At 37.4% G+C, this 15,129-nt stretch overlaps 3 protein-coding genes across 3 annotated transcripts; 1 reads left to right on the top strand and 2 right to left on the bottom strand.

The window, feature by feature from the left end:
- Positions 1–1,319: 1,319 nt before the first annotated feature.
- Positions 1,320–9,858, bottom strand: LOC107266478 (F-box only protein 33). The gene is made up of 6 exons (XM_015736992.2): positions 9,407–9,858; positions 8,836–9,125; positions 8,357–8,758; positions 7,879–8,127; positions 7,618–7,816; positions 1,320–7,369 (listed from the first exon to the last, which is right to left on the bottom strand). The coding sequence occupies exons 1-6, from the start codon at positions 9,695–9,697 to the stop codon at positions 7,238–7,240; spliced, it is 1,563 nt and encodes a 520-aa protein (XP_015592478.1). The 5' UTR covers positions 9,698–9,858; the 3' UTR covers positions 1,320–7,237.
- Positions 9,859–10,142: 284 nt separating this feature from the next.
- LOC107266484 lies at positions 10,143–11,557 on the top strand. The gene is made up of 3 exons (XM_015737002.2): positions 10,143–10,661; positions 10,730–10,842; positions 10,906–11,557. Exons 1-3 carry the CDS (start codon positions 10,359–10,361, stop codon positions 11,069–11,071), a joined length of 582 nt encoding a protein of 193 aa, XP_015592488.1. The 5' UTR covers positions 10,143–10,358; the 3' UTR covers positions 11,072–11,557.
- Positions 11,558–11,780: 223 nt separating this feature from the next.
- On the bottom strand, positions 11,781–15,080 carry LOC107266482. Its single transcript, XM_015737000.2, has 6 exons — positions 14,845–15,080; positions 14,121–14,370; positions 13,727–13,829; positions 13,344–13,596; positions 13,052–13,205; positions 11,781–12,863 (listed from the first exon to the last, which is right to left on the bottom strand). Exons 1-6 carry the CDS (start codon positions 14,845–14,847, stop codon positions 12,670–12,672), a joined length of 957 nt encoding a protein of 318 aa, XP_015592486.1. The 5' UTR covers positions 14,848–15,080; the 3' UTR covers positions 11,781–12,669.
- Between the last annotated feature and the right edge of the window lie 49 nt (positions 15,081–15,129).

Genomic DNA, 15,129 nt, shown 5'->3' with positions numbered 1-15,129 from the left:
GAATCAAAGAACCAAAATGTTTATCTCGACAAAGGCCACACGATAACGCTATTTTCTTTTAATCCATTTACATCCTTCATTATTTTTCTTATATTTTACCGTTAATCTCATATAATTGCTCTCTCACTTAGTCGCATGTCTTGTCATTCACTTTTCGTTGTCCCATTGTGCAATTGATTATTCGTCATAGCGTCACCTCGTGATTACACGAAAATAAAGTACATTCAAGTTAACTATCTCCCTCTCCCTATACGCCTGCCCTCTCTCTCTCTCTCTTTCTCTCTCTCTCTCTCTCTCTCTCTCTCTCTCTCACCCTCTATCTCTCTCTCTGTCTCTGTCTCGCATTCAGGCATTTTCTTCAGGCTCACTGATGTATAATACCTCCTAATCGAGTTACTTCGCTATACTCTGAACTATTATTTTTTTGCGTGTATATTGGTTTGCCATTTTTCGTCTTTCTCATTCTGTCTCTCTCCCTCTCTCTTTACTTCTTCATCTTTCTCTCAGTACTCGCATATCACTTGCCTGTCACTCTTCCTCGCTTGCTCTCTTACAACTGGTACAGAATCTCGATGCCAGCGTATATACAGTGATAATTTTGTCGCACTTACTGGCTGCTTGAAAAATTGCCAAAAATTCTCGTTCTTTCTCCCTCTCTTACGTACAGCTTTCTCTCTCTCTCTCTTTCTCTTACCCATACAGTACACGCTTGAAAAGTTATAAATCAACGATTCTCATAAGATTCACGTATCTTTGGAATGAATGTACCTTGCTCAGAGTATAGACGACTGTTATTTCGTGGTCACTTCTTTTATTATCATTATTATCATAATAATAATTCTATTTACTTCCCTATCTCTTAAAACGGAAGGGTGCTGCCTGAGTGTCTCTATATCCATATATATAGATATCCGTGCTGCACAATATGACACGTGTTTTTTTTTTTTCATATCTTAACCGTGTGTATAATCTAACAATAGGTGTAATTGTCCTGCGTTTTTTTAAATAACTCCAAGTTTCGCATTTTGCTCATTTGTATCGTACGCCATTACGGCGATTTCTAACAGCGTTACAAGCATGCAGAGTGGCATTGTCGTCGTAATCGTCACTACACATTTCTTTCAAATAGGAACTTATAATACTGCTCGTGGAGGCCCAAAGAGTACTCGTTTGGGTCATATAAAAAAAAGTCGTTCTCGTTTCCCAAAGCATACGGCATATCTATGCATATCTATACTATATGCATAACCCAAGTTCCCGTGTACTGGGGCCAATTCCACAGTTTCCTCTTTATTTCTTTTTTTTTCTTATTCTCATCGTTTTTTTTTTTTTTTTTTTTACGGGGCACCAACAAAAACATACTCATCTACATTTTCATCATGGAATGATCGCTCTTACTCATACTCATCTACATATGTTTTTCTGTATGACTTCGTAGCTTCATGCATTTATATAAATAAAGTATACGTGCGTTCGCGCTAATCTTTTACTTTTTTTCTCTCGTTCCCTCTCTAATAAAAGAAACGAATAAACAAAGAAAGAAGAAACGAGCATCGATCATTCGTTCGCAAAGCACGCCGGTTAACCAACCACGGATAACTCATGGAATGTCGCGGTTTTCGCGGTGATCGGCGGTCCTGGTGCGACTAATCGATTTTCAAAATGACAATCGATCGATCGCAGCAACGATTTTTGCCCCGTACCTTTGCTCCCCTCATGTCTCGATGACGGTGCAAACATCGTCGTATCGGCGAAGTAGCAAAAAGTTCGAGTAGCGCAGGTACCTTCATAAACGCGGATGTCCGAGCTGATTAGTTATTGAATTAATTGCTCAATCAATACACCTCTAATCATTATATATTTTTTTCATCGATTCCCTCCATCAAATATCGATCGATGGAATCGTCATCGTAGACGACGACAAGAAAAAACCATTGCACTCGTTTGGGAAATTCTCTCTCTCTTCCCAGTCCTTCCCGTCCTAAACGATTTTGTTTCTTCTGCTTGTTATCATTGTTTAAATAGTTATTATTTTATCACAGATCTTTTATTCGCTCGCCCTATATCCTTACGGCCCACTCGACTCTATAATTCATCCACGCTCGCAACATGCAAATATCTTAAATATCTTCAAAAGTACCCGGGGTCTGACTATTTTTACGCATCTCATTCACTGACTACGTCGCTTGATCGTCGCTTGATCACATCGAGCCCCATTTTCGACATTTCACTCTCGCTACGGATATCAATTATGTACAAAGTGGACGTGGACTTCATCGCTTCTGTATCATTTTACTCGTGCTCACTCTCGCTTCGCTTTTCACGTTCGTTCGATCTAACATTCACACGATCGCCCACGCGTTACCTCGGCCCTACGTTTTCTTCGATCGCCAGCGATTTCGCGGCTTGTTCATTTGATACTTATCATTTGTTCTTTCGAGAATTATCGCAACCCATACCGTTACTCGCTTTCGCTCTTGTGTCGCAGCTCTCTCACTAAGGCCTGCCTTAGTAGAAAAATATACAATCGCATCTTAAAAAATAGATCTCGGCATTCTGTTAATACTTCACTAACGTTCGTTTGATATTATACAGTATTTTTGATTCGTGGCAGGTTCGTATCTTCGTCTCAAAGGGATATTAGTTGGCTCTCAAGGTATTTGTGTTTCCTCTCTCTCTCTCTCTCTCTCTTACTCTCATTTCATCACAAAACATATTCATCATTCGAGTGAGCTTCAGGGCTTATTTACTGCAGATCTCAAATATCTCGCATTACATATATATATATATATATATCGATATATAGGTGTTTTTTTGAAATATATCGATATATCTTGATCTCTCTCTTTCGCTCTCTGTTTCTTGCTATACTAGGTGTCATTACCGCCACTTTATTTAGTAAATCGTCGTCATCATGACGCACCATCTCATCTGCCATTGAGCTGTATCTACGCGTCTGTTATAATACAATTTGATGAATTTAAAAGGTAATGACGATATCTTCGATCAGCTGGGATAGCTTATTATCGTTAGATACGAATTATCGTAACAGATTGTGAAAGAGATGGGAATAAGATAGTTAAATAATGAACGAAATTTGCACGAGACTTCAATGGAGATGGTGCCCATACGTAATGTATGCTTAACGTATATTATGTGTGTAAGTGATAATTATGTTTTCTTTGTTTGCCTTTGTGATTCTTAAATTCCTTGTAAAATGCATTCGTTCTCACTCTAGACATTCGGATATCCGTTTCTTTTTCTCTCTATATTCATTGCTACGAATTTCGTCAATTTTCTGCCTACGATCGGCTCCACGATCGATATAAGAATAATGATCAGGTCAATGACGATGATATCGTGAAAGAAGTATAACAGAAGGAGAAGCAATAAGAAGTTGAAGAAAAGAGACATAAAACAAGGGAAAACATAAGAGACGGTAAAACGTGATGTAACGTGATCAAAAATAGAAAATAAATAAACCATAAGTGTAAACGATCGAAACAAATTTTTCACGGTTAACACCCTTCTCTGTGGTCTCACTCTTCCTTATTTCACGGACTCTCTAATATATATCTGTAAGTCATAATGTTTCAACGAGATACATACGGTATCTGAAGAGAAGACGTAAAGACGTTTTTGTCGCGCACGACAATTTCTCCCTGCAGAGAGCTTGACGTATATTTCCCTATGCTTTTTGTATATTCTCACGTGTCTTCCTTCTACTTCTCCTTCTTTTGATTTTAACCTGACTTATTTTACGCGTTATTCCCTCGTCAATTTATCTACATACAGTGGGCTCGAGAAGAAAAGTGGAGGGCCGCGAGCAGTCTCGTATTTTCTTGTCGAAAATCACGCACCCGTTTCAAATCGTCGTGGACTTAAACTTTATCTTGTTTTCTTCTTTAGTTTTGGTGGGGGTTGTTCGTCGCGTGACAAAATCTTACTGCACGATTGAAATCAATTTTTATCGCGACTCAGGTACATATTAAGGCCCGTTTTTTTTTATTTCGTCCTACGCCTTCACTCTCTTTTCCCCTCCAACCCGTCCCACCACCTTTCTTCTTGACCTTTCACCGTTATCCCCTTAAATTTGCCGTCTTGGACAGCCACCAGTTATCCTTTTTTTTCTTTCACCCAAACATAACATAAAAATAACAATAAAAAAGACATTCTCTCTCTCTCTCTCTCTCTTTACACGCTTGTTTGACTTTCTCTCAATTTTATCTCGGCTCACCTTGCTTCTCTCTCTTTCTCTCAATCACACACACGAACACAGACGCGCGCGCGCGCGTGGTCTTCTATCGCTTGCTCTTTCATATACACGTGGTTTTACATTATTATCATAATTATTTTGTCTGTTTCTTGACTTTGCGCGCAACCTCACGACGTAAGTAGGTTTTATAATTTTTGTCGTTTTTGTTTGTTAAATAGTCTCTCGCCTTCTCATCTCTTTGTTGCTCTCACGTAAACAGAGGACGTACTCGATCACAGTGTGTATAAAATGAAAAATTAGTGTTGTGTACGCGGCACATAAGAACGATATACGACGATCATAATAATATTAACAATAATAACCATATAATAATACACCGACTCGAAAAAGTAAATAGCATCTCAGAATAGTTAACTGTATAATATATAAGATTGCTGTTCTGGTGTGTATATATATATATATTTTTTTTAATTCTCCTTGCACGATCTTCTATGTTAAGCGCTGTCAATTTGCGCGTCTTGCATCTTTTTTTTTTCTTTTATTTAATTATCATCTACACCTTGTAAACAATTCAAAATATTCCCGAAGAATCGTACGACAGAAACGGATGCACCTGCTCTCGTGTCTGACTTTTCATATTCGTTAACGTTTCTCACATATATCTTCGACTTTGAATTCCAACCTCGTCAGTTTTTACTTTAGGAAATTGAATGCATGCAAGGTCTTTTTTTTTTTGGAGGTATTCATTGTGCTTCCACACGATATCTTTTGCGCATTTCACGCGTTGCACTGTACGTCAGCGCGTTATTTTCATTCAAGTCGTGTCTATATATATACGGACACATACATATATACATATAATATGTATATACATAGACACACAATATATGTATACACATATTACATAACGTATATACGGAATTTACATATATATATATATAGTATATTATTAGCAACTAATTCAACTAGTTTACAGTTAGCTTAGCATTCATTCGACAGTCCGTGCCGCGTAAATGAATGTAAAAGTTTACATTTTATTATTAATATATATGGTGTGTTGGCCGATGATAAACTTTCCATTCAACTTCGCGACGCGTTCTGCCCACGAGGATACTTCATACACGTTTTGTTTCCTTCATTTATCAATTTTTCTTTGCTTTTCTTACTTTCTCCCTTCTCTCTCTTTTTCTCTCTGTCTTTACACGGTGCGTCCGATTGGTTTTGGTATTAAAAATAACCTCGGATCGCGATTCGATATTACATCGTGTTCGAGCGGTCGAGCTCGTTTCATTTGTCTAGGCGAGTCACATCATTTTTTTTTTTCTTTTAAAATATTTCTCAGACTCATACATGCACGCAGACGCCCACTACTGTCTCTCGTTCTTTCTTCTCTTTCTCCTCGTATCCTTATAACGCTCTCGACTTGCTTTTTGTCTCATGCATACGCCCATTCATGCTTTTACAGTCGTGCACACGTATCAACTACAAACTAAATTCCAGCAAGTTGGAAAAATATCTGTCATCGCGTCTTTCTTTATTATTGGCTTATGCTTTTAACGCTTTCCTCTTTTTTTTTCTCTTGTTAACAACGGAATATTTTCATCCTGACGCGTATCTTATACTCTTTTGTTTTCTCACTTGCTTCTCATGGAAGATGACACTATCGCGCATAACTGGAGGCGCGTGTTGTTACTATTTGTTGTCATTATTGTTGCCCGGACCCATTTGCTTTTGTCACTACATTAATCTCTCTCGATGTTGATTAATACTCTCTCGTTATTTTCTATCTTTATTGCCCGGTTATCTTGAATGCCACTCATACGTGTCCCTATCTTCTATCTTCCATAATTTCTTGGATACTTAATACAGCTAGTTCATTGGATCCTTTGAGTCTAGATTACCCTGCGGTACAGGTTTAGGTTACTACAGGCCATTCAAGTCGGCCCTGCTGTCTACACACCTTTGTCAGTGTTTCTGATAATATATCTGGATAGCATCCATATAACTGGGACTCTACATTAAACATTCTGTCTCTCCCTGCGTACATGCAGCAGGCACGGAAACGGTAAACTATATCGGTTATCGGTGGGCTTATATACTTTCAAAGTGTTTTAGTCTCCTTGTTTCCGTTTCACGTTGCTTCTGTATCTTTATGGCTGCAGGATAAATGGGAGAAACTGGTCAAATTTGCGAGAGAGACTGTACAACAGTTCGATCATCGCGAAAATATATATATGGGGCTTACGGTAGGTCCGGGAACAGGAGGACAGTCGCGATAATATATATGTACCTCCATGCAAATAAATATTGAGGAATATAAGAAAGAAGCACAGCCCGGCATATATATACGTACATATATACATAATATATATACGTTCATAGATATAAATGTATATGCACCCTCTAACGCATGTGGCTCCGCGATAATGTGCATCCTTGCGCGGATGTTTCGTTCAAGGGTCATATATTCTTTGTGTTGCCCATTGTGATATTTTTTTTTCGCCTTTCTATGCGGAGCCCGTCAATCATTTTACTGAGGGTGTTGAATGTTTATTATATCATTCTCTTCTTTCTTTCTTCTCAGTTTTCACGAGTCGTTTTTCGTTTGGTGTCGTTCCACTTTCATTTTTGGAAAAACCAAAAGCAATCCACTCTTGAGGATTATCTTTTCCATCACTTTAAAAGTGACGTGATCCTTGTTCACGTGATAATGCGATCACTTATCGTTTTCGTTTTAGTTTCGTTTTGTCGCGACCGACAATATTGGTACACTTAACGCTTTAAGGATCGTTGCTACTCTCGCGATTAATGGGTAATTCAATTAAAAAAAACATAACAAATAGAACATTACGCTCTTAGTTGTTGACCTGCCGTCACGACGGATCGCTTCCTTGGTACCTGGTGAATAATATAGTTTTCGGTGCTGACGGCTATCTGTTACCGATACATATTGGAGTTGATGATCTTTGATGACTTGTTGCAATGATGGTAGATATTACTCGTACCCAAGGTCGTCGACCCTTACTTCTGGTCGCGCAGGACCATTGGCATTATGACTTCTCTGCTGTCACCTTCATGTGGATCCATCAGGACAGTTGGTAATTCCGCGTCGGTTAACAAGTTCCAAGCACCACCCATTATCTCTTGAATTTCCTAAGAAATCGTTAAAATAAGTTCATCTCTCCATATTCCATTAGTTTGGGCATTGTCTATTATTATAGTGTACCATCGCATTATCTTTGTACTGAATACAGAGTGAATTTCTAATGAGAAGTTGTCAGGGTGAAAACTAGGAAATTCGGATCAGTGCGTTATACTAACTTTCTCACGGGCAATTAACACACTGGAGATGATGCATAGTTAGCTTGCATATGCTATGCTAATACGATAGTGATACTTACATTCCTTATGGCGGGTCCTTCGAACCAGAATGTTTCGTTTTCACTGGAAATGTCATTTTCAGCGAATTCCAGTCGTTCCAGAGTGCCTTCCCGTAGACGGGCTATGGCCAGGAGGTTCTCTTGATAATACTTGTATCCCAGAAAGACGATTTCCACGAGTTTCGTACATTTCCAAGCTAGCAAGACTAGTGGATCCGGGCTGCAAATCGTATGCTTGCATTATTAGTCGTGCAAGCTTAATATTAACTTCTCTTCTCTTACCTGTCTATATCATTTGGGTCATAAGTAACTGGGGAGTATGGCGCGGAATCTAGACAGTCTATCCACACTAGAGACCTCAGAGTATTTGGATACCAAGCTGCCAATCGATGAATTGCGTTAGCGTTAACTGTCTCACAAAATAGCACCTTCAAATGAGTTAGTGGCATTGCTGGTTGTAGAATATGCGAATCTAGGATGGTTACGGCCAGATAAGAGTGCATAAGGTTTAACCGGAGTTCACAGTGCGGACTGAAAGTAATATGAGTCATAAACATCACAATAATATTTACAATAGCTCAGTTCAAACAGATATGAAGTGTATACTCAATCTATATTTGCTTTTGAATTATACTCTCGCGACGTTAGCTCTCCTATTATTGATAAATGAAAGTATCGAAATACACGACTACACTGTTCTCCAAGTTGAAATATGACTAGAGGCATATAGCAAATTGATTAAACGAATATGTCGACTCACTTCTTTCCAACGAAGTTAATCCAGGAGTTATTTGTTGTTCCAGGATGATCTTCCTCATATCCATGCACATGGATTACTAGCCTCTCCATAAGACCACTATCTAAAGCCTCGAGCAAGCTGTTGCTCACATAATCATAGTCCACAGTTAAGTAAGATAATCTGACAAACGATCTGAACATGCAGCTGTCTAAGTCTGAAAGCACATAGTCGCCAGGATCATCTTTGACTGATGCTAGGCTTAGGTGCGTTAGGTGCTTCGCGTGATGACGCTGAAGTGACTCCATGATCGGACCGGCACTTGCCGTTAGATCTTCAAGACATCCAAAACTTAAGGCTTCTAAGCAATTACTGTTTTCCACGATTTTATGAAGTGATTCCATTATGTGAGTGCAGAAATATCGACTGTAAAAATAAAACATCAAAAAATGCATGTGTTGAATCATGAAGTCTGTCAGAAAAGATATACGAAAAATGCTTACTCTTTCTTTGTGCAATCTACACGCAGAGTGGGCCAATATAAGGTGCAGGAACTTGGTTCCAGGAACAATTTGCGTAAGTATGTATTTCCACCAAGCTTCTTTAAGAGCCTGGAAGCTTCCTTAAGACACCTATTGACTATGTCGCACCTTACAGTTGCCTCACGAACACTGAGTCCAAAACAATTTGTCATAAATCTGACACCAGACATATTGTCATCCTCTCGAAATCTGAAGGTGATCTTCTTCCAAAAGCTTGGATGAAATAAAGCGTATCTCCAATTTCTGCATACCTGTCGATCAAAGATGCACCACAATATAAAAATATACTAGGAATAACTGTGATAAAAAAAGAATAGTGATCTGCATTATTATTTTCAGTTATTTTTTTCTTAAATATCCGATAATATGGAAGGTCAGTGATGATAATAAATGTATATATATATAGTTGACCAACAACTTCTTCCTGCCCACCCAATAATAACAACACATACATATACACACACTCAGTGATTGGTACCAAAGCATCCAGTAAATCTACAGGGGGTACAAATCATCTTTGTAGCCACCTCACCTGTGACGCTCTTATTCGATTTTCTTGTGGCAGGTATGAAAATATCTCGAACAATATGACACTGGGTAGACTATCCCAGCAGGGGCTGTTATCTTCTTGCGCCATTTCTGTCGTACGATTTACACCTTTGCAGGACGAACAGCTGTTTGTCTTCGTCGAAGACAGATGACCCTCGCACTTTCTCATGGAGGCCTCAAGTTCCTCGGCCGCGTCGTTGACACTCTCCTCCGTCCGATTCGTCGTTTTTTCAATACATCGCAAACCATCCGTGATACACTCACCGCCCACCATCTTCAGCGAGGTTTTTTTCCTGATGCGCGATTATCCTAAATTCGCTGTCGCTTTCGTTTCTCGTTCCTTTACTCCCTGTCGCAACGCCTCTACGCCATATACGACTACCGCACACGACGTATTGCGTCCAACTCAATCCAACTGTCGCTGTCTCAGCTGCACCGTGCGCGAAAACAGCTCGTTTATTGGTTGAAACTTTATCCCTACCATTAAAAATCTCCCCCACCTTAGCACTTTCGCGCAAGGAAAGTGGCGCTATCTTTGTAATTTGCGCAGTTGCTTGCTGATATTACATATTGAAAAAAAATATCATATTTACATTTCTATAGAGTATTAATAAGGTATTTTTCATTTATTCGGGAAATTTAATGATATTTTATGAATTTCCGTCATTCACAAGGAAAATATTGAATATTTTCAGTTGTCAGAGTCGATTACAGATTTTATGTGTTTGCGTGACAGCGGTATCTTTCAAATATGACATTGACCGTGTTATTTGAGGTCCGCAGGTGCACAGCTGCGAAACAGCTGTGAATAGGGAACACGCGTAACGGACCGAATCAGACCGAACCATCAACATGGGTTTTGCAGTGAAACGTCAACCGGTCTCATCATATTATCATTCGTTTTACAACTAGGAACTTATAAATGACAGGAAATAATGACGCTCTCGAATTTACACGCTATACGACTTCTCATTTTCTGGATGATCCTCATTGTAGCACGCTTCGCATTTTGCGCTGAGGATACACAAGTGCTTGATATCGCTGAAAGCCCCGCCAGGAACACGGCCACATCGCCACACCCTAATCTTTTGAAGGAAATGCAAAATATCCAAGACCAACAAAAGTCTGCACAAATTACTAAGGATGAGAAATCAAAAGGTAATGGAACCTTAAAATCTGGGAAGAATCTAAACAATGTCAGCACATTGATAGCTACCAGTACTATGTCTCCGAGCTTGGTAGGTAGTGTGGGATATGTTCAACTGAGATAGTCAGTGTACATTTTTAATCTTCTCTCTCATTACAGCCAAGCCTGGATCGTTCTGCATCTTTGAACTCTGGTGCCCTGCTGCGTGGTTTTTTAGTGTTTGTAGGTCTCAGCATTGTGGTGATGGCTTACATCGTGTTTCGTAGTCTCAGGTTTGTTTCTCTCATCTCTTTCATTGTATGTGAGTGTCATTAATGTACTATTTGTTTTTTTAGATTAAGTAAAACGCGACCTCAGATGATACGGAAGTATGGTATCCTTGCACACAGACAGGATGTTGAGATGAGACTATTGCCCTTGGAAGAGGAAGATGATGATGATACAACTGTTTTCGATGCAACCAGCATTTCTACCCAAAATGCTCATCAGGAGAACCTCTAGAACAAATTTCTCCATATATTTCCTATGGCATTGAAAGCATCTTAAAATATTGGAAATTGAAAATAGGTGTTCCATATTTGACATAAGAAATTCATGAGACTGAGTGTATCATTTGAGGTATGTCTTGTCGATGAATTAAGCAAAGAATATCAAGTAATTTCTAACGGCTCTAATAGATGCCATGCCTTATTGGCATTATAAACTATATAATATGAGAATCGTAAAAAAGAAGCACTTGTAAAGTGTACTTTTGCGTTTCGATACCTGCATTCTAGTGTGATTGCGCTAAAATGATGAAAGCGTCCAATATTTTCCTCAGAGTTCCTTACAAGATATTTTGTGATTCAACGGACACGAGTTACACACAGTTTAACTAATATAAGGGCTCTTGTTATCTTTCGAATTATGCAAATACAAAAGGTCTATATTTTATTTAATGCTGTGCATTGATATAAATCGCCTATAATATAATAATTTTTTTCTTATTACACTATATTATCCTTTTCACGTGTTGTCTTAATGAATAATCGAATACGAATTTAACATACATTATTAGATTTGTCATGTTGTAGTTATATTATTTATTTTTTTTTGTGAAAAGTGAAAAGTTATGTTATAATTTTTCAATATTTTCTCGTTATATTATAATGAATCAATAATTGCCTTAATACTTATTAAAGTAGTAGGAATAACTAACGCTTGTGTCAGATTCTTTTTACAAGAATAAATAGTTTTTTATTAATTGAAACATATTTCTATGCACAGTGATATTTGTTCTCATTTGCACAATGTTGCGTATCAAATCATAATCAAATTGTGATTATGTGAACGTATGTGATTCCATTTGTCGCATATATAAAGAAATTGATAACCAGTTTTTACAAAAATCGTCAGATACTAATTCTATTTTTCTAACGACGGGTGAATCCAAAAAAATGGGTGAAGATGTAGGAGAATATTTCTGTTTCGTCCATATTCTTTTTTATTGGAACAAATTGAGACATATTTAAGAAAGTGATATTTAGTGATGATTTTCAAAATAAGTATTCAGAATTCATAATGGATTCTGATCAAGTTCTTAATGCCATTTTATACTGTATCTATATCTTAAGATGCGCGTTTGAAGATAGTCATATGAAATACGTGTAAGATCGTTTATTGACATACAAATTGATTTCACATAAAGCTTACATATTTTGTCTCATTTACAGTGAGATTGTTAATCTGTCTTTTAATAATGAGTCTCTTAGCGATGATATTCGATAGAAAAGAGTATGCACTTTAATTAAAACATATAGCTTAATGAGAAATATCGTCGAATTCCTTTCACTTTCCTATTCTTGTCTTGCTTGACTTTCGTACACTGCTTTTCTAATAATTTACACTATCCCATTATTATTTATTCTTCTGTATTATCTGTGATAATATCATTAATACTGTTAATATTTCAAATAACCTGTAAAAAAAGAATAGAAACGTGATACAATACAATTCGTCTTCAGTCTGGGTACTCTACTATATTCCATATAGCAAGAATTCCACTACTGCTACTTGAAAAAGTCTTTGTGTTTCATCAACTTGATTAAGTATTCTCCAAATTATATGGTAGGAATATAAGTTGATGATGCGATACTGCTTCTCAGCAATGTATCCGTATTCGGTTGATGGACAGAAGCCTTGCGTGACAATCGTTTATGAGGATGAAGGTTTAACGGTGGCAGATTCGGATGTTCAATTCTCGTAGGAGAGCTGACTCGTGGGCGTAGAGTTCCTCTTTGCATTCCAAAAATACCTAAGTAATAAATATAATTTTTTAACGTGCCGTATTTGAATGCCGTGATAGAAGAAAGGAATCTCTACAGAAGGCTCATAATATTTGAATCATACATTGATAGCTGGCGCTCATATTCTTTGAATTGATAATTGTATGAAACCTAATGATTCTAATTAAACAAGAAACAGTTTATCAGAAGAAATCACCTGGTTCGTTGGGTTCCAAAACATCATCAAGTTGATAGTATTCAGTTCTGAGCGACAAGGGTTCTTCGTAATCTACAAATGCTGTGTTGTCAAATGCTTTGTCATCCTTTGGTCTTGGATTTGCAGGTGAACTAACAGGAGGTTCTGCGTAAGTCTAAACAGTAGCAGTGATATATTTGTCAGACTATGTACTTGTAACAGATATTCACATGCAGCTGCATGAAATTATGTGATGAATGTGATATATAATGCCTAACGAATTACAGTCGAATTATATTATCTTAAACTTTACATGCTCCGTTGGTGTCACTGTTGCCGCACGCTTATGAAATTGTCCATTGCCAATAGTTTCGTAGGTATGTTCTTCTAAGTAATGACGAGTAGTTCCTCGGGGTGTAAGTGTTGCCCACATTACACGGCTGTCTTGCATTGCATCTGCTGCACATGGATACAGAACAGCCTCACTTTGAATTCGTCCACTTTTTGCTTGCATATTAGATGCAGTTGCTGGCATTGAAATCACGCCGTTCTTACCGCCGCCATTACTGCAATTTTTGTAATTTTAGTAACGTGAATTATCATAGTTTCATTACATAAATGATATACATCATTATTAATAATGAAAATGGCGTTAGGAAATACAAATATTTTAGTGCAAAATTATATTTTACTCACAATTTGCATTTTAACAGCAATGCTGCTAGTAATATTCCAACGAAGATGACTCCAATGCAAGATGATATTAAGACAAGTAACCATGTGTCATCAAAGACGGTCCCTGTAAAATAATTATTGACAATTTATCTGTATTATTATCTTAAAAATTAACAATTACACAAGTACAATACGTCATGCAGTGATGTAGTTTTTGCATTGATCGACTTTCATAATGGCCTGTAAGACTTATCTATGTTGCACCTGTCGTTCTGAATGTAATAGTAGTCAAAATAAAAGTGAAGGTCTGTAAATTAATTTTTCCATGAGGAGTAAAATATAATAAAAACAAACGTGATACTAACATAAATTGACTCAGAGGTCCATTGATGTAAAGGATGAAAAATCAATTGACCTTGTTGAGGCATCTCGATGTACTGCACTCCCTCGGAACGCCAATCGCACAGGTGCTTACACGGACTGTCATTAACATGTGGGGGGAACGGTAATGATTCTGAATTTGGGTAAAATTCTGATGCATGTTGAAGAAAAGATGGAATTGGTGGAGGTGGGAGGTGAAGAATCATATTAGGTGGAGGGCCCAGTTTACAAAGAGCACAACTGGAGTCGTTCATGATCATGGCTGCTACGTCCATTTCTGCCATCTATAAATTTAAAATGAAAAGAGATGATAATGGTATCTATTAATGGCCTTTAATAAACTAAATGTATTTAAAAAACTTAATGGATTGTCAAGCCCGAAAATATACTCCCAGACACCAATTTGATTCTTAGTGAACTCTTTTATAATGATTATCACTGGTAGTTGCAAGTCTGCTCGAAAAATTTATTCGGAAGATATTCTGGTAATATTTGACAAATTATCAACGCGGTAGTGACTCTATGTATTAATTCATTGAACCAAATTTTGCTTTATACTTTCAAAATAATTTCTATGTAGTTTAATTACTAGAGTTATTTTATCACTTTATTATTCATTGTGCTCCTGGCACTAATATACATTCAATTGCACTTCACATTTATGTCAAGAATGCCGTGTCCTTTGAGACTAAGAAGAACTCAAAAAGTTTTGCACAAATCTCACTGACAAATCAATTGTTTCAAAAAAATATTCTTACCATTGATTAACACGCTTATACGTCTGTAGCATTGAAGCGACTCCGGTATTTTCAGGCTGAGAAGCGCACGCGTCGCAATATTGAGCGGTCAGTAGTCTTCCATGTGTAGTATTTATTCAGACAGAGGCATATACGCTTATGTTACGCTATGGTTCTATGACCGACACATCTATATATATATATGATAAATAGTATAAAAAAAGGTCTACAATATATTTATCACCTACGTATGAAGAAGTTTATAGGCTGTTCATTTTAAAAATAAATATGTTATATAAGTATAAT

The sequence above is a fragment of the Cephus cinctus genome, unplaced genomic scaffold, assembly GCF_000341935.2.
Source record: "Cephus cinctus unplaced genomic scaffold, Ccin1 Ccin1_scaffold0318, whole genome shotgun sequence".
Lineage (NCBI taxonomy): Eukaryota > Metazoa > Arthropoda > Insecta > Hymenoptera > Cephidae > Cephus > Cephus cinctus.
This window is presented reverse-complemented; position numbering and strand designations above follow the sequence as displayed.